A 21,668-nucleotide genomic window follows, 5' to 3' on the forward strand; every position below is an offset into this window, starting at 1 on the left:
TTCTTACTTGAGAACATATATTCATTTTTGAAAGAAGTTGACGTGCCAGGCCCTCAATGACCCCAGGCCCCTTGTCTGTCTTCCTGACAACGTTTTCACTTTTGGAAACTGCCAGCAAAGTTAAAAATAAAATTAAATTCAAGCTGCCACTCCTGCTTTTAAAGGATTAAATTTACACATCAAAAGAGACGTCTGTTAAAACAACAAAGAAATCCTAACCTCCTCTCTCAATATTTGAATAATCTCTATCCAGTGATGAATCCCTCTTTGCTCCTGTCAGCTACAAGGACATTCAAAAGGTGTGTCAGCTATGCTGCGTGTCAAAAGCGCAGCCCGTCTATGTCACGGCATTTGTGATTACACACACATCATGTGCTTGCATATGCAAGCAGAAGCAGTAAGTTTAAAATGTCCTTACAAAGCTTCCCTCGGGGCTGTGGTGAGGAGGACCAGAGTTTGGTACCCACCCCATCATCTGCTTGCCCAGCCTAGTTTAGGTAAGAATCCCCCTCTGTCAGTTTAGCACTCTTGATATCTGATCAGCCCGGCCTTCTCTCAACAAGAATCCTGTTCGGTGGGCTTAGCAAGAATCCCTCAACCTTTGATAATTCCTCTTAGTAATTCTTCATGCCCAGACATCCACACGCCTTCCTCTCCTTGGCTATAAATCACCAGGCCCCTGGTTGAACTCAATCTTAGTGTTTCAAGAAGTAGCAAGTGTTTTTGTTTGTTTGTCCGTTCTGTTTTTAAACAGAAATCAAACTGTAAGAATATTCTTCTGGAATGAGGAGGCTTTTCGAGGTCCCTTGGAACACTGCTGCCACATTCTTCACAGAGCTGCAGGCAAAGAACTTCTCCACAATTACTTCGTCCAGGGGATTACACGCTTGGGAGTTAAAGAGCAATACTACAAAAATCTTCAAGTTGGCTTCGCTGGTATGCTGGGAACAGCGTTTGGGACAGAATAGGAACGCTGGGCTGCAGCATTTCTGACGCCCAAGCGAAGGGGCCGCCGGCGTCGCGCCGAGCAAACGCCCACCTCGGCGGCCACAAGCGAGCGGACGACCGGGCCACCGACTCCCGAGCCCTGCACCGCGGCCCTCAGCGCTGACGTCAGCGGAAGCGGCGTCGAGGCCTGCTGACGTCACGGGTCCTGGCCCGCCCCCTAACACCTCTGGCTCCGCCCTCCCCTCCCCTCCCACCACGTGTCCCCGCTCCCTCCCGCGGGGCCGCGCTGGGGCGGCGGGAGCGGCGGACGCGATGGCGCGCTGAATGCCGGGCCACAGCCCTCGCCGCCCGCTCGGCCGGGGTGAGTGCGCGCGGCCCGCGGGGCCGCCCGGGGCGGCTCGTCCTCCAGGCCGGCGGGGGAGGCCGGGCCGCGGCGGGGCGGGGACCGCAGATGGCAGCTGTCGCCGCCGCCGCCGCCTTTGTTGCGGGCCGGCCGGGGAGGTGGGCGGCGCGGGATGTCGCCGCCCCGCAGGTGTGCTGGGGACCCGAACGGAGGGGCGGGGGCGGCGAGAGAGGGTGGGGCAAGATGGATGGAGCGAGCAGGGGCGGCGGCGGGCACCTTCGCGCCGGCCCCTCCCACCTCCCGCCCCGCGGGAACAGGCCGCGGCCAAGTTCAGGCCCGGGCTCCTGAGAGCTCACGCGCGTTCCTACCTCCCCAGGCCGCCCCCCGCCCCCCGGAAACATTGGGGAAGCTGTCTCCGAACTCCGCCAAGATCTTTGCTTTGGAAGTCCCGGGAAATGGGACCCGCGAGATGCACACTCACCACACACCCAGAAATTGCCAGCAGGCTTCTAGGGGGAAGCTCTTTGTACCAGTCTGAGGAGGCTTCAAATAGAATTTGCGACCCAGAGGCGAGGAGTCCTGCCAGGTCCCGGTTGGCCTCCTTGACACCCAGGCACACCCATCTCAGTATCACCGACTTGGCTTTGGGAGGTCGTTTAGGACAGAAAGACTTTAAGTTTCCGAACTGGCTTGTGGACAGCGCCTATAAATCTGGAAAATTCAGGTGATGAGTATTTGGGGCTAACTATTCAAATGTGGTATGTAGGCTCAGACACTTTGAACGGGTAGCAAATCAGCACCACTCTGCTCTGGCCCTGATTCCCTGTGAGTGAATACTCAATGGGAAACTTCTGCCTGTCACTGCACTGTTCCACACCTCTTCCTGGAATGCTCACCCCCTGTTCTCAGTTCTGCCCTTCTGCACAGACGGTCTCTGAAAACTAGTCTGGTCTCCGTGTCACAGAAAGCTTTTCCAGTGTTTGAAGCTAGCCAGATATATTCTCTGCCCACGGCCCCTCTAATAATAATGAGATAAGCCACCTTCCCTGAATCCCTCCCTTCTAGCTGAAAGCAGACAATGCTTTGAACTTAACAGGTTGGTGTGTACCCAGCCGCGAACCAAAAGTTCACACTGACACCTGGTTTGCCTACTAAATCTTGGGTGCAGAGATGGAGTCCCCAGCATACCCTCTAAATTTGACCCTGAAAGAAGAGCAAAAAGAAGAGATTCAGATCCGGGAATTGGAGGATGACCCCATACATATGCAGAAAGTACAGATCAGCTCAGAAGGCACATGGGTAAGTAAGAAAGGGTGGGATGTGGCTGGCCTTGCTCTCGGTCTCCTCCTGGGGCAGACATGGGGAGTAAAAATAGCCCAGTCTCATGTGTTTGCATTCCTCAGAAAGCAGCCTTGTGGCTCCAAAAGGCAGGGCAAATAATTGAGGTGGTGATGGAGACAGGGCCTCCAGCAACAAGGCTGAGACCTTGTCTTCTTGTCACTAAATCACCCATTTTCCTGTGCCTGGCTTAACATCATCATCATACATATTGTAGGCGCCAGATACATATAAGACTTGGGTCATTGAACTGACATGAGGAGAATTTAGGCATAACAGTTGGCACCCAGAGCTATTTGTCACCTAGGTGTAAATGGAAATGCTAAGCTGTAAGGAATACCCAAGTATAAGTGGAACAAGATTTAATACATTTATTCACAATAGTTACTGGGGTCATGGAAATGGAGTATGACTAACAAATTGATGTTGCTTAGGTTTTCATTGTCTATAAACATCAATATCATCAGTACATGATATCCTTTGTGCCCTATGAGAGGGATGCTCTTCATCATAGAACACCGAGCTGGGGACAATGAACTAGAAAGATGCTTGTTCCAGATTATCTAGTCCACCCCTCTAACCAAAGGGAACCTCAGGTACCAAAAGGTTGTATACTTTCCTGTGGAAAGCCCTGTGTATACTGACTTACCAAGCTGCAGCCATTTCTATAGCACATCCTTCTGTGTTATATCTCACTATAGACCGACAGTGCATTGTTAGGCTCCTGGCTCCGAAGTTGTGCAGCCTTTTACCCTTCATGTTCTTTGTCCACCGTGTCCTCCCAGTTGTGACTCAGACAGGGGTCAGTCCTGTCTAGCTTGTGGAAGACCACAAAGCAGTAGAAACGCTGGATTCTGAGGCTAAAATGGACAACCCAGTATATCTAAATAGGCTGGAGAAGTGTGGCAATGGGGCACAGTAAAAGTAAACATATGATTGTGTTGAGCAAATGAGAAAAAAAGGGGTAAAGAGCATGCCTTGCCCAGGAAAGAAAGAAATGAGTAGAGTAGCTAGAAGAGGAAGCCTGGCAGCTTGAGGGGTGGGAATGGGATTCTGCCATTTGTAACCTCTGGGAAGTCTGCTGTGAGTCTTCAGTTACTGCATAGTGTTAAGACAAGATCCCTGCCTTCATGCAGTCCTCAGTCTCCTGGGGGACTTGTGACTCTCAAGACAGGCTTCTTTCAAGCCTAACAGGTCAGCTCAGGATTCTCTCACAGACAGAAGCGGGGACGTCTCATTCAGGCCTGTTGACAGGCCTGTTGTGTCCTAAGCCATGGACAGCTTTGCCCCCATCCCCCTGCCCCCGGAACCTTTAGCAGTATATGGAAACAATTTTAGTTGTTGTTACCCAAAGTAGAGGTTGGGGTGTGAGGTCCTAATAGCATCTTCAATTTCAGCCAAGACTCTCCCTATACATCTGTAATGCAGGTGAAGGTACCTGCACGTATAACAAAGAATTGGGTAGTCCGAAATGTCAACAGCATATGGTTGAGACACAGATAGCACATTAAATTAGGAGGAGGAAAAAATAGAATCTGCATTTTAAATGTATATTTTGACAATAATTAGGATGGTTAATATGGACTACTCACATATAAGCTGTGTTCAGTAGAAATACTGTTTCAAATAGAAAAAAAATAAACTTTGAACTGAGCCTTATGATGAGTGGGATGAGCAAAGGGAAGGGAGAGAGTTTATTCTCTAGATGAGAACAGCATGATCAGAGGCATGGGAGAGGGAAGCTGTGGGTAGAGCTAAAAGCCCCCTGAAGTCCGAGACAGGCAGTGGAAAAAGGTAGGCCAGGGAACGCTGTGTGCTTTCCTGGGTAGTTAGAGCTGGCCTGAGTAACTCTGAGGAATGAGTCTTAAACCATATACCATGGCAAGACCTACATGGCCCATTGAGTCAACACTGTATGACGTCAGCCAAGCTACTTAGCCACTGTTTCCTTAACCATAAAAGTTCAATAGCAATTCTCATATCCATGGCTTATTTAAATAGGTCAGAGATCATGTATATAGGAATGGAAATGCCCTAAACAGTACTGACCTAGCAGAGGCTCCATTGGTGTAGTGGTTCCAACTCCTCTTGGATGTCAACTGTCTAGTAAAGCCATGCAGTTGTAAGGACTTTGCAGAAGGGTTGTGCTTGGAGGTAAATATTGGAAAGCCAGCTTCTAGGAGAACAAGATCATGCACATGAGCTCAAGAACACCTCTCTGATGAGTACCTAATCATGTGAGAGAGGAAGGACAGGAATTGCAGGTTCTTACCTGCAAGGCCAAAGAACAGTGACGCTTGAACTACACACTACCTGGCTTCTCAGTTTTTCCTAGAGCCAGCCCTGTTTACCTTCTGTTGTTTGACCAAATGAAAGGCTCCTGTGGAGCAAAAAAAGGCCTGTATAACAGGACCCAAAGTCTTGCCCCATCTTTACATGGCTCTGAAGAGACTTCTAAATCTCTGTACTGTTCCTTGGGTGCTTACTGTGGACTTGTGTGAAGATCCTCTAGCCATGGGATAATTAGGAGAGATGAATCCCCCACCAGCTCTGGACAGGCCATCACTTATCCAGGTCTAGAATGTGTTACCTGCTCTGCAGGGATTGCTATAACTAGGCCTGCATTCTTCTATCAGCAAGTGGAAGAGTCCTATAAATAGTTCTGTCCTAGATCTGGAACTTGTAAGGGCCCAAGAGAGAGCTGTTTAAAATCTCAGGTGTTAGGAACAGCAGGCTGGAAAACCTCTGCACTGCCTGGCTTCCAGATTGAGGAAGAAGTCTGAGAGAAGCCTAGGGACCACAGCATTTTCCCCTCCTACCGTTCCAGACGTAAAGAGTTTTTGTCCATTCTTACTCCGGAGAGTTGCCTTGTTTTTTTGACAGATGAAACTTTAGTTCTCTGAAACTGTTCCAAGAATGACAAGAGAAGAGAAATCCAGAGTAATAGATTTGCCTCAGTCACTTGCTCAGTAATGCACGGTACGTGCCTACCAGCTATAGCGGCAGTTCTCAACCTGTGGGTCATGATCCCTTTTGAGTTAAGTGACCCTTTCATAGAGTCACATTTCAGATACCCTACATATCAGATAGTTACATTACAACTCATAGCAGTGTCAAAATTATAGTTGTGAAGTAGCATTGAAATAATTTTATGGTTGGGGGTCACCACATGAGAGACTGTGTTAAAGGGTCACAGCATTAGAAAGGTTGAGAACCACTGAGCTAGAGGAAGCATCCTGGACTTAGGGAAATGTAAGCATAGGCTATTTTCAGCAAAGTCAGATTTACATGATGAGCAGAGAAGGGAAATGAGATGCATAGTGCAATGAGGCACCAGAGTGCTAAGCACAGGACAGCATGGTGCTCTGTAGGTGTGCTCACAGCCCGGGAAGTAAGGTAGTCTGGGCTAGGTCTTGAAGATAGGTGGGTATAAAAGTCAGGCCCTCGAGGGCCAAGGGGAATGGTGGGCAGAGTTGAAGAGGCATCGGGTGAGCAGCTAGTACAGCTGTGAGCAGACAGAAGATGCCCAGGGAAAAAGCTTTGTCCTCTCTAGTGAGCCTTGGACTCACAGTGCTGGGTCCATGTTTCAACCTTGCCACTTATTGGCTGTCTTTGCCCAGAAATAAGAGTCCTCTGAGCCCATTCCCCAACCCTCACTAAACTGGAGTACCTTTGCTTTCTGTGAGATCATTGAGGGAAATCAGGCAGCAGTAGTAGCCTTTCCCAGTAAATGTTCCCTAAATAGAAGTGGTGTGGCGGTGGCAGTGTAGTAAGTAGGCCCAGTTGATAAGGAAGAAAGGCCAGGTGTATGAGTGATTCACAGCCTAGCTCTTGAAGAGGCTGCAGGCCATGTATATACTGACTTTCCTAAGCTAAGGGGAGAGAATATGATCACCGAGGCCCACGGTACAGCTTTGAAGAGTTTGAAGGAGAGAATGCAAAGTGGACAGTGTGGAACAAGTTCACTGACTAGGAGCTTTGGAGTAGGATTTTTAATGACCACAAAAGAAAATACAGCAAAAAAAGCAAATCAGTTGGAAAAACAAGACATGTTGGTGGCTATCTTTAGCTAGGAAGGTACTCCCTCCTTTTGCTACCCAGAAAAAGAGGAAAGCTGGAAGAATGGGGTGGGGAGTGGGGAGCTTACTCTGGGCCTAAAAGCCCACCATTTTGCTGGGATCTCATTTCATAAGTGGAGCTCAAACTGGCCCATCTCTGCTACTTGTGCTCCTACGTATTGGAAGGGCCGAGTTAGGGGCCTTCTCTGGCTGGCTCCCCTCAGAACAGCTTTGGCCCTGAGTCAACAGTTGGAAGGGTTGGCTCACTTATAAGACATCTGTGTGACCCACAAAATGCCGTAGAAAGCAGTAATTCTATTCAGCTTGAGATACAGCCCCATCCTCTGGGCTGAGGGTCTCTGGCCAGTTGATAGGAGAGGTGTAGGTTAGGATGGACATCTTTGTGGGGACACTTATGTGGGGTGTGGATGGCTTCTTGGCTTTGGAGTCCCAGGAGAACTGAGCAGATTACACACAGTACCTGAGATGATGTCCAGGGTCCCCCAGCCTGATGGTGGTAGCTGTTGTGGCGGGACACAGGAGGGCTCTTGTCCCCAAGAGCAATAATAATGTAGACACACCTTTTGCCTGAGTGAAAGCCCTGACCTGACCTGTAAGAATGGAGGCTGCACAATCTCACTGTATGTAAGGTTCTGTGTGTGTGTGTGTGTGTGTGTACATACCAGTCATTGAGAAAGTACTGTTCATGTTCCAGGTTCCAGCCCTATTTAATGAGGTGGCCATCTATTTTTCTGATGAGGAGTGGGAAGTTCTGACGGAGCAACAAAAAGCCCTCTACCGGGAAGTCATGAGGATGAACTATGAGACTGTCCTGTCCCTGGGTAATGCTTGGTTATCCTTTGCCTCTGGGATGCTTTGGACCCCAAGACCATCAGAACTCTCATCTTGTTCCAGTCTCTTCATCTGAGTGGGACGCCCCTCCCGTTCCTGTGCCAGCTGAACTCCCTGATTTTGCTTTGGACAGGACTTACAGATTATGTCCTTCTAGTTGGAAACCGATGTTACCGCTTAAAATAGTTCTCATTTGGCCCAAGTATCCCCAATCCTTAAAAAAAAGAAAAAGAAAAAAATGTGGCCTTCAGAATGTCAGCACGGATCTAGGCCTGTGTTTTGTTGATCCCTGGGAAGGAAAACTTTGTCCTGTCAGCCTCAGACACTTAGGGATATACTCCCTGAGAGTATTCTCCCAAAACATACACTAGCATTATCCCTCTTCTCAGAGTGGAACAATTTAGAAGGAAGACTTTCCCAGTTGGGTTCCAAAATGTTGATTGTTTTGATGGCTGGATCCACCCACCTCCCTGCCAGTGGCTGTATTTTGCTGTTGCTAGTACCAGCTCCCATTGACAGGGATTCAGAAATCCCCAGACAGACTTTGCCTTCAATCCCTTGTGTCTTTAAGTATCACCAAGCTCTGTTTCCATCTTCTGCCATAGGGGTGGGAGTGGGGGGTATACAAAGTGAAGGTGGTCCTGAGTACTAGGCAGTGTTAACTTTGCCATTGTGCGAGGCCAGTAATATACAGCTGTTTCCCTACTTTATTTCCTATGAACAGAATTCCCATTCCCTAAGCCAGACATGATCAGTCGGTTGGAAAGGGAAGAGGAGTTTCCTAAATCTGATGAGTGGCGGCTCCAGGGAGTAACCATTGCAGGTACTGAATAAACTAGTTCAGCATCTACTCAAGAGAAACTGGGTTTTTGGTTTCCATGTGCCTTCTGTAGGGTATTTAGGAGTGAGGCCCAACAATTATGTATAGGCTTTGGGATGTAAAGATCACCCTTTCTAGTATTGTTTGGACTGAGGCAACCCCTTTCTCCTGGGCCTCCATCTTATTATTGGTTGTGAGTTTACACCTTGATGTGTAATCAGGTGTGTGCATGAAGCAAACTGAGGCTGTTACAGCATTTGGTCCATACCTGAATGGGCATGGCCACTTTGACAGCATGCCATATTCCTCTGCAGATTAAGGCATAATGAGAAGGACAAAGCACGTTTGTAGATGTATTTACTGTAGGCTTCCTGTTCCTTTCTGGGTAGGAAAGGCAGTAACAGCGACAGTACATATTTGAGTAGTTATTTCTAAGAAGTACCTAATTTATCAAAAGAAATGGCTGGGAAAATACACTTACTCCCAATACTTGTGAGGTAGAGGCAGGAGGAGCTGAAGTTCAAGGTCATTCTTGGCCAGCCTGAGCTATATGAGACTCTCTCAAAAAAAGAAAAAAGTATGTGTGTATGTGCACAGCCACACCACATACTGAAACTTACATATGTGAATATGTATACCATAGCTTTGAGATTGCCAAAATATATTTGCTTTTCTCTGTAGTTGGGTTTAAAGTGTTGTATTTTACTGATTCTACATCTTTTCCTTTTCACTTTACGTTGCAATTGAGAATGCCTCTTAAAATGAGTGGTATTCCATAGCTTTTTTCTTTTCTTTTAATGGCACATAATAGTGCGTTTTATAGCTGATGGCCTTTATGTTTGGGAGATGCAGGAATCTCCCTAAACCATGCTTCCTGTGACCACCTTCCAAATGGAAATTTTGACAAAACAGTTTCATCTTTGCTGTGTAGGAACAAGGTGTCTGCTTTATACAAAGGCTTACTTTTGCTGACAAAAGTTTTGTTGTAGTTTTGGTTTGGTTTTTGTTTGGTTGGTTGGGGTTTTTTGGGGAGGGTTGTTAGTTTGTCTTTGGTTCAAGGGCTATGACTCAGCCATGGTATATCCAGATTTCTGTGATAATTAGGTAGTAGCATGGATACATTTGTCTCCCCATCCACGTGAACACTGCGTGAAGCTGGGGGCGGAGGGCGGATGCAGCCTAAGGCCATGCACATGCTAAGCAAGCTCTAGCCCCAGCTGGCCTTTACTTTTATATTTCGAGACAGGATTTTACTAAGTTGCCCAGTGCAGCAGCATTGAACTTATTATTCTCCTGCCTCTGCCTCCCAGATAGCTGGGTTTACAGGTCTACGTCACCAGGCCTTCCTGCAGACATTCCTTTCATCTGAACCTTTCCCCAGTATTATGTGCTTCAGACTTAGGACCTATATTCAGTTCCGACTAAAAGTCCTCTTGTCACTTCCATGGCTTGGTGACCATCTATCTATTCATAGCATCTATGGCCTCTTCTACACACAGTATGTGAAAATTAGATTTGGTAATTCGTGTTAATGGGATATAGATAAGGACTTAGATTGTTATTTGTTAAACTTTTGGTTCACTTTTGATTAAAATTTATGATTTTAAATTGATTAAAATTAATTCACTCCAGATTAAAATTTATGACCTCCCCCAAATCTATGAATAAACTGTTTACATCCTGGCATTTTTGCCCCTCCTTATTTGTCTTCTAGAAAATGAAGAACCTGACTTTAGGACTCCAGATTGGGCAAGCGCAGTGAATGCCACCTCCCATTTTCCTCAACCTCAGCACCTCAACAGCTTTGTCCTGCATCTGCCTCGGGATATCACTGAACTGCCTGAGTGGAGTGAGGGGTACCCTTTCTACATGGCCATGGGCTTCCCAGGGTATGACCTCTCGACCGACGACTTAGCTAGCAAGTTTCAGTTCAGTCGGGGCATGCGTCGCAGTTATGATGCAGGGTTCAAGCTGATGGTGGTGGAGTACGCTGAGAGCACCAATAACTGTCAGGCTGCCAAGCAGTTTGGGGTGTTGGAAAAAAACGTTCGCGACTGGCGCAAAGTGAAACCACAGCTCCAAAATGCCCATGCCATGCGGCGGGCATTCCGAGGCCCCAAGAATGGAAGGTTTGCCCTGGTAGACCAGCGTGTGGCTGAGTATGTCAGATACATGCAGGCCAAAGGGGACCCAATCACCAGGGAGGCCATGCAGTTGAAAGCTCTTGAAATTGCCCAGGAGATGAACATTCCAGAGAAAGGGTTCAAGGCAAGTCTGGGCTGGTGTCGAAGAATGATGAGAAGGTATGACCTGTCTCTGAGGCACAAAGTGCCAGTCCCTCAGCACCTGGCCGAGGACCTGACTGAGAAGCTGGTCACCTACCAGCAGAGCGTGCTGGCTCTGCGCCGGACACATGACTATGAAGTAGCACAGATGGGCAATGCAGACGAGACACCCATCTGCTTAGAGGTGCCCTCGAGAGTGGCTGTCGACAACCAGGGGGAAAAGCCCATCTTGGTCAAGACGCCAGGCAGGGAGAAACTGAGGATCACAGCCATGCTAGGTGTCTTGGCTGATGGGAGGAAGTTACCCCCTTACATCATTTTAAGGGGGACATACATTCCGCCTGGGAAGTTCCCCAGTGGCATGGAAATCCGCTGCCACCGCTATGGGTGGATGACTGAGGACTTGATGCAAGACTGGTTGGAAGTTGTGTGGAGACGGAGAACTGGAGCTGTGCCCAAACAGCGAGGGATGCTGATCTTGAATGGCTTCCGGTGCCACGCCACTGACTCTGTGAAGAGTTCCATGGAGAGTATGAACACAGACATGGTGATCATCCCAGGGGGCCTGACCTCCCAGCTGCAGGTTCTGGATGTGGTGGTCTATAAGCCACTGAATGACAGTGTCCGGGCCCAGTATTCCAATTGGCTTCTGGCTGGGAACCTGGCACTGAGCCCCACTGGGAACGCCAAGAAGCCACCCCTGGGCCTCTTCCTGGAGTGGGTCATGGTTGCATGGAACAGCATCTCAAGTGAATCAATTGTGCAGGGGTTCAGAAAGTGCCACATATCCAGCAACTTAGAGGAGGAAGGTGACGTCCTATGGGAAATTGAGAGCGAGTTGCCCAGAGAACCACCAAAAGAATGTGATCCTGCAAGTGTGGCTGAGGGCAACTGAGAGAAGACTCAGGTAACTGGTCAGGAATAGCTCCTCCACCACCACTGACACCCCTGGTCATGTCTAGCACTTACCTTTTTTATGGGTGTTAGTTTTCTCTTTTCAAGTTCTCTTTAAATAAGCCTGCCATGCCACAGTGTAGACAGATCAGCACTTTCCCTCTCATCAGAAACAGATCTGTATTTTGTCCTGTGGCCTGAATCCAGGAGTGCTCATGTAATCAATGGGTAAGATGGGCAAGGAGCAGTCCGAACCCTTCACATGAGAGCAGCTCCACTGCAGAAAGTTACTTGGCCCAAAGAGCATAGTCCGACATTGGTTCCCAGGAAGGTTGTCTGAAGAGACGACTTTCTTCTGACGTGCAGTCTGTCTGCTTGCATTACTTACATAGTTGCACTGCCTTTTGCTGATGTGCAGGACCATGACTCAGGAGAGAATGGAGTATGCCTTTAGTACAGTGACCTCTAGGCTCCAGGCATGTACTAGGGAGATCGTTATAATTTTCATGCTCACCAGGGAGATGGTGATATGTATTGCTTGCTTTCATCTAGGGAATGTTGAGAGTTTCTAAACATCTTAGTCCATGGAACCTCAGCTGGGGTGAGCCATTACAGTCAGTTCCTGTTGTCAGCAGATATCTGAAGGAAGGTGTTCTTGAATTGAATCTTTGAAGGGCTGCAAAGCTGGCTCAGCAGTTAAGAGCATACTGTGCTTGCACAGGACCAGAATCTGACTCCCAGCACCTGGATCCTGCAGCTCATGACCACCTGCACCCTCATTTCGGGGGTCCAATGAGCTCTTTAGACTCCAGTGCACCCACAGTCACATGCCCTTTTCACACAGAGAAGCACATTATTTATGTCATTAAAAGTAAATCCTGGGTTAGAGAGATGGCTCAGCAGTTTAAAGAGTGCTTACCGTTGGTTCTTGCAGAGGACTGGGGTTCATTTCCCAGTGCCCATACAACAGCTCGTAACCAGCTGTAACTCCAGTTCCAGGGGATGTAACACCCTCTTCTGACCTCTGCCAGCTCTGCATGTATATGATGCACACAGACCCCTGCACACTCACACATGCACAGAAAAAGGACTCTGCCTCAGAAACAGTCCTCTAGTGAGGAAAGTGAGCGCCTAAGGTCAAGTGGGGTGGTATGCAGAAGAGGGGCAACTTTGGAAGAAAACGGGATGGGAGCCTAGCAGAGCCCACCCTAGCAAAATCCCACATCCCCTGTACACACACCTTGAGCAAGCAGGAGGGCCTGAGTAAGGGACAGCACAGGCAACTTACACCATTCTCATTTTCCTTCAGTCCACCTGCATACTTCGAAAAGTGGCCAGCTCTAACGAGAGGACTAAAACTAACTTAATGTACCTTTACTTGATTTAAAAATAAGTCTATTGTTACATCTTACTTCTGCCCCCCACCTCCACCATGCAAGGACAAGGCTAACAGAAATCTCCACCCTCTGTGCTGTGTAAGCACAGACTCCTTAGTGGCATATCCCTTCTTCTTGCTCTCCTATCTCATCGTACTCTAAACACTGAGCCCTAGACTTAGGGCAGAATAAGCACTTAAAACTGAAAATGCTGTCTTCCCACGCCCCTACTCTTTCTAAAGCCCCGTGGATTCAGGCTCCTTTTCTGCTGACCACTCTCCTGCCCCAGTTGGATATCTGACTGAGTTGCAGTTGTTTTGTCTTTTTTCTTGCTTTCTCCCTCTCTGTTAGAAAACATTTTCAATTTTCTAAGCAACTTGCCACTCCAGGAACCCAGTCAAAAACTATCAGAGAAGGAAAGTGCAGAAAACCGTGCTAAGCCATGCTGTTCACACTGGTACTCACACCTCACAACAGCATGCGTTTCTATTCCTCCAGATGCTACTATCCACAGCTGCTGGGGGAGTGATGGAAACAGACAGGATTCACAGCAAAGTGGAGAGTTCAGGAGATACAGGCATTAAACCACCTACTGTTGTGGAATAGGATACTATTTTTGTTAAAAGACATCCAGAAATCCAAGCTAATTCATACATAGGTTCTCATTGTTTTCCAACAAATGGAACTGAAACAGTTGGAAGAAAAAATTTTAAGAAGATGGCTGCAGAGGGACCAGAAAGGTCAGTGGGGCTCTCTAGGTCTGGACAGCAGCATGAGCACCCATCAACGACAGTCCTGCCCACCTGTCAGGTGTCAGCCAAGTATAGGACCCTTAGGTTCAGTGACAGGATTAGAGAAGAAACTTTATGCCCATTTCTTCTTTCAGAGCTGGCTCCATCTGCCCATTATGGAAGCCTGTAAACACAAGTGAACAAGGGTATCTTCTGGAGAAGAGAACACCTGTCTAACACCAAGATGCACTATCACCACAGCTCTCGTGGTGTCCTTTCTGTGGAGAAGAAACCTCAAGTATATATATATATATATATATATATATACCTTTGCAGATGCTTCAGTAGAAGTGTTTCTATACAGGTCACAACAACAGGAAAGCTTTTGTAGAAACACGTCATTCATGCACTCCTGTCTCCTCACAGAGGGAATGAGATATTGATAACAGCAAAGTGGAGATGCTGTCTTGGTGCAGAAGATGGCTCTTTCTAGGTAAACTAGGTTAGTATGGAAGATGAAGAGTTTGACGTAAATAATGCTGTTACACTGACCTTCCCAAGTGGTAGGCAGCTAGCCCTTCTAGGGTCTTATTTAATGACCCGACTTTCCCCGTTGTCCTCTGTAATGAGGCAGTCCGTGGTGCACAAGCCTTTGCTTTTTAAGCTGCCTGCAGAAGTCTCTAAATCCTCTGCCATCTACAGAGAACAAGCCCACTGACTCATACTTGGTCCTTTTAATATTTTTGTCAAAAGGGCAGTGGGAGGATTGGGCCTTAAGCCACAGCTGTTTTCAGACTTCAGCCTATAAGAACAGGTGTGAGTCACTGACTTTTTCCACAGTAGTCATGTGCATTCCTGTGTAAGTCGACTATTAGGAAAAACATTCCTTCAAAGCTATGTGCTACAAAAATTCTCCCAGAACCTCATAGGCAAAGCCATTGCTAGATCTGTCATTCCAAATAGTGTGGCCAGCAGGTTGCTGTGACCACTCTTCCTCCACTCAGCTCATGTGGATACTGTACTGTTTTTGACATCTTCACCAGTTTCTACTCAGGTACTCATTCTCCTGTGTCGTTCACTTTTCTCATGTTTTAATCAGTCATTAAACCTGCCCAGCTTGAGTTCTGAACACATGACAGTGACGTCTAAGATCTGAACTGATTTCCCATTAGCTCTGTTGGTACCGTCTTGTCATCCCTAAATGCCATCTAAACTCTTCTCTCCATCAGGTTTGGGCTTTTGTTTCCTAACTTACAGTCCTCTTCCCTGACTTTAGTATTTCTCTTGCTTGAGAGCTTAAAAGATGTTTGGCTTTTCACACATAAGCCAGTTATCTAATGAAGAGTAGACAATGGGTCTAACTCCTTTCTCATCCCATACCATTACTCATCAGGTTACATAGCACTGGAACTTTTCTGGAGTGATGGTTCTGCTGTCAGGGTCTTCTGGCACATTCTTCCGCTGACTCAAATGATCTATGCCTAACAGCCCCAGTACAACTGTGGAGCAGAGTAGCCATTTCCTGAGAATTACCATAGCACATTATGACTGGTACTTCCTACTAGATAGAAACTGATCCCAGTAATAAACTTTGGTAATAAAGACAATAGGCTCTGGTGTTTTTATTTATCTGCTGGTATTGTCGAAAGTTAAATGGTAAGCTATTGCCTATACATGACTTATCAGATCTGGTAGTAATACATCATACTGTTGAAGCAGTCTTCCTTCAAGTGGTACAAGCATTTTTTTTTTTTCTTAAATTAAGGAGGATATGGGGTTTTAACTAGTTCTTAAAAGTTGGACGAGAGTTTGGATAGGTTTCCTTGGTGAGTCATGCCTTAGCAGTGTTACAGCCGTGGAAGCTGCGGAGGACAGCCGCGAAAGTTACAGTGCTAGGTTGATGGACAGAAGGCTTTCCTATTTTCATAAATTTCTCAAGTGAAAGCACATTCACAGGCCTCTGTTGTGTGCTTTTAGGCAACGGAGACATGTTGGGTGGACTTGGTCACAGCAGAGTGTGACAGTGCAGGGGTGCTGCTATGGCTAAGGTCCTCAATGTGGCTGGTAAAGCAAGGCAGGCTGTTACATAGTCACGCCTGTGGCCAAACACATTACTAAAAACATACAATACAGATAATTTGGGAGCAGCTAATTGTGTAGTTTCTAACTTCCTAAGTTATCCTTGACACTTTATTACTTCTTAATTATGGTGGACTGCACATAGACTCATAACTGGCAGAGATATCAGAAATGGAGCCAGCAGTTGGTGAACACAAAAATTGAAATCTTTCTTTTACAGGAACTCTTGATATCTTATGTCCCTACTTTACACCCAACCCCATCTACCTAATTCAGAAAATCTTTTGACAACTGGCATGAAAGACAGACCAGAATGTAAATCTGTAGTGTGATTTTTTTGAGCGCCTGGCCCTTTAAAGGATCCCCAGTTGACCCTGTGACCTTCAGTGTTGGTTGCCTCTTGGGCTTTTGGGAACAGTAGAGGATATAAAAAGCCAGCGGAGGCTGAGAAAAAGTAGTAGTGGGGTCAGAGAAGACAGCTGGTGCAGGAAGAAAGATTGTGTAGGGCTAGAGAAGAGATTGAGCAGAGTGAAAGTAGAGTTGAAGTGAACTGGGCTAGCAGAGTGAGGTGACAGCTGAGCCAGGAGAAGCTGAGCTGAGCAGACAGGCTAGAAGAGCTGGAGTCTGGAGTCGCTAGTACTGGAAAAGCTGGGAGAAGGGACTGTTTGACCAGACTGTTGGAGAAATGTTTGAAGGGGCTGGGCTGGAGACGAAGAGCTGGCTGGGAGTCAGGAGAACTGGTTACTGTTTGTAAGAAAAGAAGACAACATTAAAGGAAACATTTTAAAAAGGAAAAAGCAGTTTACATAAATCTCAAAACATGATAAAATGATTGCCATGGATCTGGAGCTCTGGTCCCACTGGAAAGGTCACTGAGTATTGGCCAGGGAAGTTTCCGGCTTAGAGCTTCCTGTGAATTCAGGAGAATGCACACATACACACCCCGGGGAGCCTTCACATACCTGCGGAGTGTGCCTATCACTCCAAACCCTTCCAACCCCTACAAGTCACCCACCTGACTCCCTAAAAGGTTTGTGCCAAGAACAGCTTTCGCTGTTTTATTTATTTTTATTTTAGGCCACATACTACTAAATGCAGGCCTTCAGGAACCTGCCTTTGGCTCTTTTGGTGTTTGAGCCAAAATCTCATATGGCTGGACTTCAGTTTTTGTGGACGATAATATCCTTACCTGCTTATTTGAATAAACAGAATTTCTCCCAAAATGTTTATTTGTCACATTTAAAATACAAAATCAAATCCACAGATCCAGATACAGGAACACAAAAAAACATGTACTTACTGTTTTGGCCTCTGAAAACCCATCTATACACCTAACTTATCATCAATACTACATGAATGAAAAGCAACATAGCTTTAAAACAAGTTGGTTACCACTAACACTGTCAACTGTAAGCTCACAGTACCACCTGAAAGGGCAAAACAGACATTTTGTAGAAATAGGAAAATTAGTTTCTAAGATTAACGAAAATACTCTATGGGATTAACAAGTTTACCCGCCTTTGGACACTACTGCTACAAGTGAATTACAAGAGAACACTAAGGATAACTGCATTCTAAGAATCGGACTAGAGTAATAAATGCGAAGAAAAAACCACATACCCAGATCCTATTCTCTGGAGTGAAAACGGGGTTGCTTGCTAACACCCCTAGCTGCTAACTAGTCACTAAAAGGTTCTGACTAACACGGTTATTCCACCAATATGCAGAGTACAGTTCTTCAGGAAAGGCATATTTTAAACTGCCTGATACAGAACACACATCACTGAACACAGTCCTGCTAATCATGGGGACTGAGCTACAATAGCATCTTTATTCTATGATGTCATCTATCTTACCAACAGAGCAGAGGTTCTACACCTCAGCTGACTTAATATCCCTATTCAGGCACCGCACAATGTTTGCTCCTTTATCTAGGGACACAGAGACACACAGGTAGGTCATCAGTCACATATATTAATGGCTTCACAGTAGCAACACAAAATGCACTCAATGTCACATTTCCATAGGAAAGGTTATACATACACTATACACTTCAGTTTTGAAATGTGGACGCAAAAGCATTCCATTTTCAGGAACCAGTTAACTTAGTGATGATCCCAAATCTTCAAGTTCTAGTTTAGCAGAGCAAAAGTCCTTCTTTCGCTGCCAAGCGCTGGCGGTGGACTCTGTCCTGTTGTAGCTCTTCATGATTGGGGTGCCAGAGTTTCATGATGATCCTTTCAATGTTAAGGGCATACACAGTATGTGTAGGAATGACTTCCCTGTGGACCTGGGATTTGAAAATTACATGTTTCCTGTTACACTTCAGTGGACTTATTTTTCCATCATTCAAAAATACAACTTGCATTAAAAAAAATTCTCCTGACTTACATACCTATGATCACCTAAGCAAATCCAAGTCAGATAATAAGAAAGCTAAACGTGTCTGTGGGACATCAGCAGGTAAAAGATAATGGCCATGCAAGCCTGATTACAAGAGTCCAACCCCTAGAACTCAGATAAATAAAGGTGGAAGGAAAGAAATGGCCTCACAAAGTTGTCCTCTGACCATACGCAACCCATGACACATTGCACCCACATGCATGTACGTGATAACAATTCAAAACTTAAAGAACTATAGAATTATTTGGGATGGGATTTTTGTTAATAAGAAGCAGAAGATGAGATAAATTAGGAAGAATTACAGGGTTTGGGGATTTTAAAATGGGGCTCCTACTGTTGACCATAAAAAGAATAAAGTGAAAAAGTATCTTTGTAGATTCAGGGTCATTAATGTACCAAGAAATCCAGGTAAACCTTAAGGAGCCAAAACATACCTGCAAAGCTTCAAAAAGGTCATACATGTTCACAGGAGGCAAAGAGGCAGGTAGTGTGTTGCCGGAGCACGCCAACAGGAATGCCGCCTGCTGTTCAGCATCGTCCGGATGTGGGTGAGAAGCTGGGTTCTGACTGGCACAGGGAGCAGCAAAGGCTGGAGGGCTGGAAAAGAGTTTTAACAAAACATTCTCAGCACTTACAATGGAGATCTAGTGAACACCTAGAATACACCGCTTGCTGTAACATCCTGTTTTGATATCCCTAAATGAATCAGAAACCCACCACTGCAAATAGAAAGAGTCCAAGATTTTGATTTTCAAAAGTCTCCAGGTATCAGGCTGGGAACAACACAATGTGGCCATATTTACAGCTTCCTCTTATAATACTAATATATTTATTTAGCTCGAGATTCTGAACCAAATTGTTTCCTGCTCCTACAGAGTTTCCAGTTTGGAAAGCAAAAACAAGACAAACAAAAGGAATATGAAAGTGGAAACAAATTATGAAGAAGGCAAATTTTACTTATAGCAAGCTTAAAAAAAAAATAAACATCAAGAAAAGCGGCAGCAGCAAAATGGGAGTATGAGAGAGTCACCCAGATCTTGCTAACTTCCCAAATCAGAGGCCAAACAGAAGACAGGCAGAGAAGTCGGGCAGGGCTTTTCCATCAATGCAGTGAGTAACTACAGGATACGAGCAGGTAGAGCAAAGAGTGGGGCAACAACTGTGGATTCAAAGCATTTGACAAATGCTGCCCCCACAAGAGAAACAGCTCCTTGGGACTGGGATGAAGGATGGAGGGCGCCAGGGCAGTGCCATGTCAGAGGCAACTCCCAACATCCCTTACTATAAAGGAAATACTTTTTTCATTCTTCCCTAGAGAATGACTTAAATATAAAACAATACCAAACAGGTATGTCTAAATAAGGTCTGGGTAATAACACATTTATTGTGCCTGGGTAGCACCAGTGGAAACCTAACATGGACCCCATTAAAGATGATACTCATCACAATGTTTCCAGGGCCTTGGAATGCACACGGAAGCATCTCTTCCATGGCTGTCACTTCCCCTTACACCTGCTCTCCTTCTGTTATTTTCTCCACTGTCACTCCTTTCAGCTCTCCCAATCACAAATATTTTCTTTGACTTTGTATTGTTGTCACCTCTTTCCTTCCATCCTCCACGAGCCAGGTAACCAGACAACAAAACCCAACATCTAGGGGAAGTTCAGTCCCCACAGTGACCACGAGGAAAACTAGATCAGTATTTCTTCCCCAAAAGGTTAAAGGTAACAGCAAATTTTGAGGGGGAAGCAGAATGGATAAAAGTAATCTGAGCCAACCATAAAAGGGTGATTTAGAAACAAAGATGGCCTTGGGAGCCCTGAGCAGACTGGGGCTTCAGAACAACAGGACCCTGAGAACAACTAGAAGACATGGACATAAGCCACAACCTTGAGCTACTGCTACAAGAGTCAGATGAGGACATGAACATCTATCCCTCCTCCTCCTCCTTTTTTCACCATCAAAAGAATCAGGCTTAGGCCATACTTCTGGCTGAGAGCACACCACCTCCTGACCAGGCAAGAGGTCACCAGGAAGAAAGATTACCTGAGGAGCTACCCAATTTCACTTCAGAAAGTGAGAAGCAATCAAATTAAACAAGAGGTGGTTTAAAAAAAAAAAAAGTACCAAAAAATATAAAGCCTGTAGCTTAAGAAATAATGGTGTTACTTGAATCTTGCAGAAATGCAATAACCGATTCTTTAATAGCAGCCCAGCACATCAGGTCAGTAACCAAGCAGCAAAGGGTGAGAACAGGAGACGGGAAGCCACTCACCCCTCAACCAGGTTGTTGTAAGCCACCACACTATTCTTCAGGTACGGCTGTGGGGTCACATTACTACCAAAGGCGTATTTAAAATGGCCATCTCGTACCCGGTAAGCTTTCCTTCTCGACACAACTGAAGTCAGGATATCTTTGAGGTGATTCTGTAAAAACAAAAGAAAATAGCAAGAACTCTGCAAAAGCAAAGTATAAAGCTTCCACTGTCAAATGCTCGCCGCATTTAGGTAGAGGTGCAGAATGACAGAAATGCTCTTGAAAGAGGCTGTGCCAATGCAGAGGGAACAGGAGAGACAGGCGCTTCCTCACGCAGCTCTCCTTAAAGAGGCTGTTCTACAGGCCGTGCTTTTCTCTCAAGTGGACCTTGTTTCTCAGTTTGCAGTACTGGAGACTGAACATCACCCGGGCCTCACATGGAGGCAAGGGCTCCTTCCACTCCACAGGCATTTCCTTTTGCTTCTCAGAAATGATTTTTGGTAAAGTAAGTTTTTTGTTTTTTTAAAGGCCAATGACTTAGAAATTTGGCTTAAGATCTAGTATTCAATGGTTATCAAATCACTGCAAGAGCTTTGGCCCTCAAAAGCTCTTGTTACAGAACACTGCAACAAGTAGACATTTGTGTCTACTCAAATTCTTTTTCCAAGTACATTAGAGCTGGAGTATGTTAGCACAGGAGAGCCAGGACCAGGCCAGGCAGTTCACTTATAACTATCTTCTATCAAGATATCCTTGTGTAATTTAATGAGTTTTCATAAAGAATTCATTTAATGTTTCTAATGCCATAAGGCAACTATTGTCTCAGAAGTGTCTACAAGGAAAATGAGACCCAGAAAATGATTTCTAGTTACTTGCATACTGTCTGGTATTGGGGCAACGTGCATTCTGTCAAGTAACTAAGAAGAGACAATTGAAGCAGTGGGCTGAGTGAGCCACTGTTCCAATGCCCAGTCTGACACCATAAATGCAGCCTCAAACATACGTGACCCAAGCCACTGCAGATGCACATCTCTTTTTTGCCCTTAAAAAACTGTTCCTGTGCTGACAAATTAAACCAAGAGGCAAGCAGATGTATGGATGCTGCAAGGAACCTTTCTGAGATGCCTGTCCACTAAAGGCAGTTCTTCGGTTGGGAAATGTGAAGTGTTTCTCCTTCGGTGACGACAGTGGCATTTGGTTCCTGTCACTATCAGCTTCAAACACACACACATACACACATACACACACACACACACACACACACACACACACACACACACACAC

At 45.9% G+C, this 21,668-nt stretch overlaps 2 protein-coding genes across 6 annotated transcripts in view; one reads left to right on the forward strand and one right to left on the reverse strand.

Annotated features, from left to right (window-relative positions):
- Positions 1–1,217: 1,217 nt before the first annotated feature.
- Pogk (pogo transposable element derived with KRAB domain) lies at positions 1,218–13,938 on the forward strand. 5 transcript variants are annotated; one of them, XM_055624633.1, is made up of 7 exons: positions 1,218–1,309; positions 1,668–2,015; positions 2,388–2,590; positions 7,403–7,529; positions 8,264–8,362; positions 10,074–11,551; positions 13,801–13,938. In XM_055624633.1, exons 3-6 carry the CDS (start codon positions 2,462–2,464, stop codon positions 11,537–11,539), a joined length of 1,821 nt encoding a protein of 606 aa, XP_055480608.1. In that variant the 5' UTR covers positions 1,218–1,309; positions 1,668–2,015; positions 2,388–2,461; the 3' UTR covers positions 11,540–11,551; positions 13,801–13,938. The 5 variants fall into 5 exon arrangements, with proteins under 5 accessions (XP_055480608.1, XP_055480605.1, XP_055480606.1 ...); XM_055624630.1 differs by having other exon boundaries at positions 10,074–13,938; XM_055624632.1 differs by lacking the exon at positions 1,218–1,309 and adding an exon at positions 1,460–1,480 and having other exon boundaries at positions 10,074–13,938.
- Positions 13,939–16,935: 2,997 nt separating this feature from the next.
- Positions 16,936–21,668, reverse strand: part of Tada1 (transcriptional adaptor 1) — a 13,147-nt gene continuing 8,414 nt past the window's right edge. Inside the window, exons 6-8 of the mRNA XM_055624655.1 lie at positions 20,403–20,554; positions 18,562–18,724; positions 16,936–18,014 (exon numbers count right to left, since the gene is read on the reverse strand). Of these exons, the coding sequence (XP_055480630.1) occupies positions 17,862–18,014; positions 18,562–18,724; positions 20,403–20,554 (468 nt within the window). The 3' untranslated portion in view covers positions 16,936–17,861. The remainder of the gene's footprint in view (positions 18,015–18,561; positions 18,725–20,402; positions 20,555–21,668) is intronic.

The sequence above is a fragment of the Psammomys obesus genome, unplaced genomic scaffold (genome assembly GCF_907164565.1).
Source record: "Psammomys obesus unplaced genomic scaffold, mPsaObe1.curated_primary_1811, whole genome shotgun sequence".
Lineage (NCBI taxonomy): Eukaryota > Metazoa > Chordata > Mammalia > Rodentia > Muridae > Psammomys > Psammomys obesus.

Bases quoted from the DNA above. Each gene is read 5' to 3' on its own strand.
- Pogk (XM_055624631.1), top strand. From the start codon at position 2,462: ATGGAGTCCCCAGCATACCCTCTAAATTTGACCCTGAAAGAAGAGCAA. The intron at 2,591-7,402 runs GTAAGTAAGAAA...TTCATGTTCCAG, and splicing joins TCAGCTCAGAAGGCACATGG to GTTCCAGCCCTATTTAATGA. The intron at 8,363-10,073 runs GTACTGAATAAA...TTTGTCTTCTAG, and splicing joins CCAGGGAGTAACCATTGCAG to AAAATGAAGAACCTGACTTT.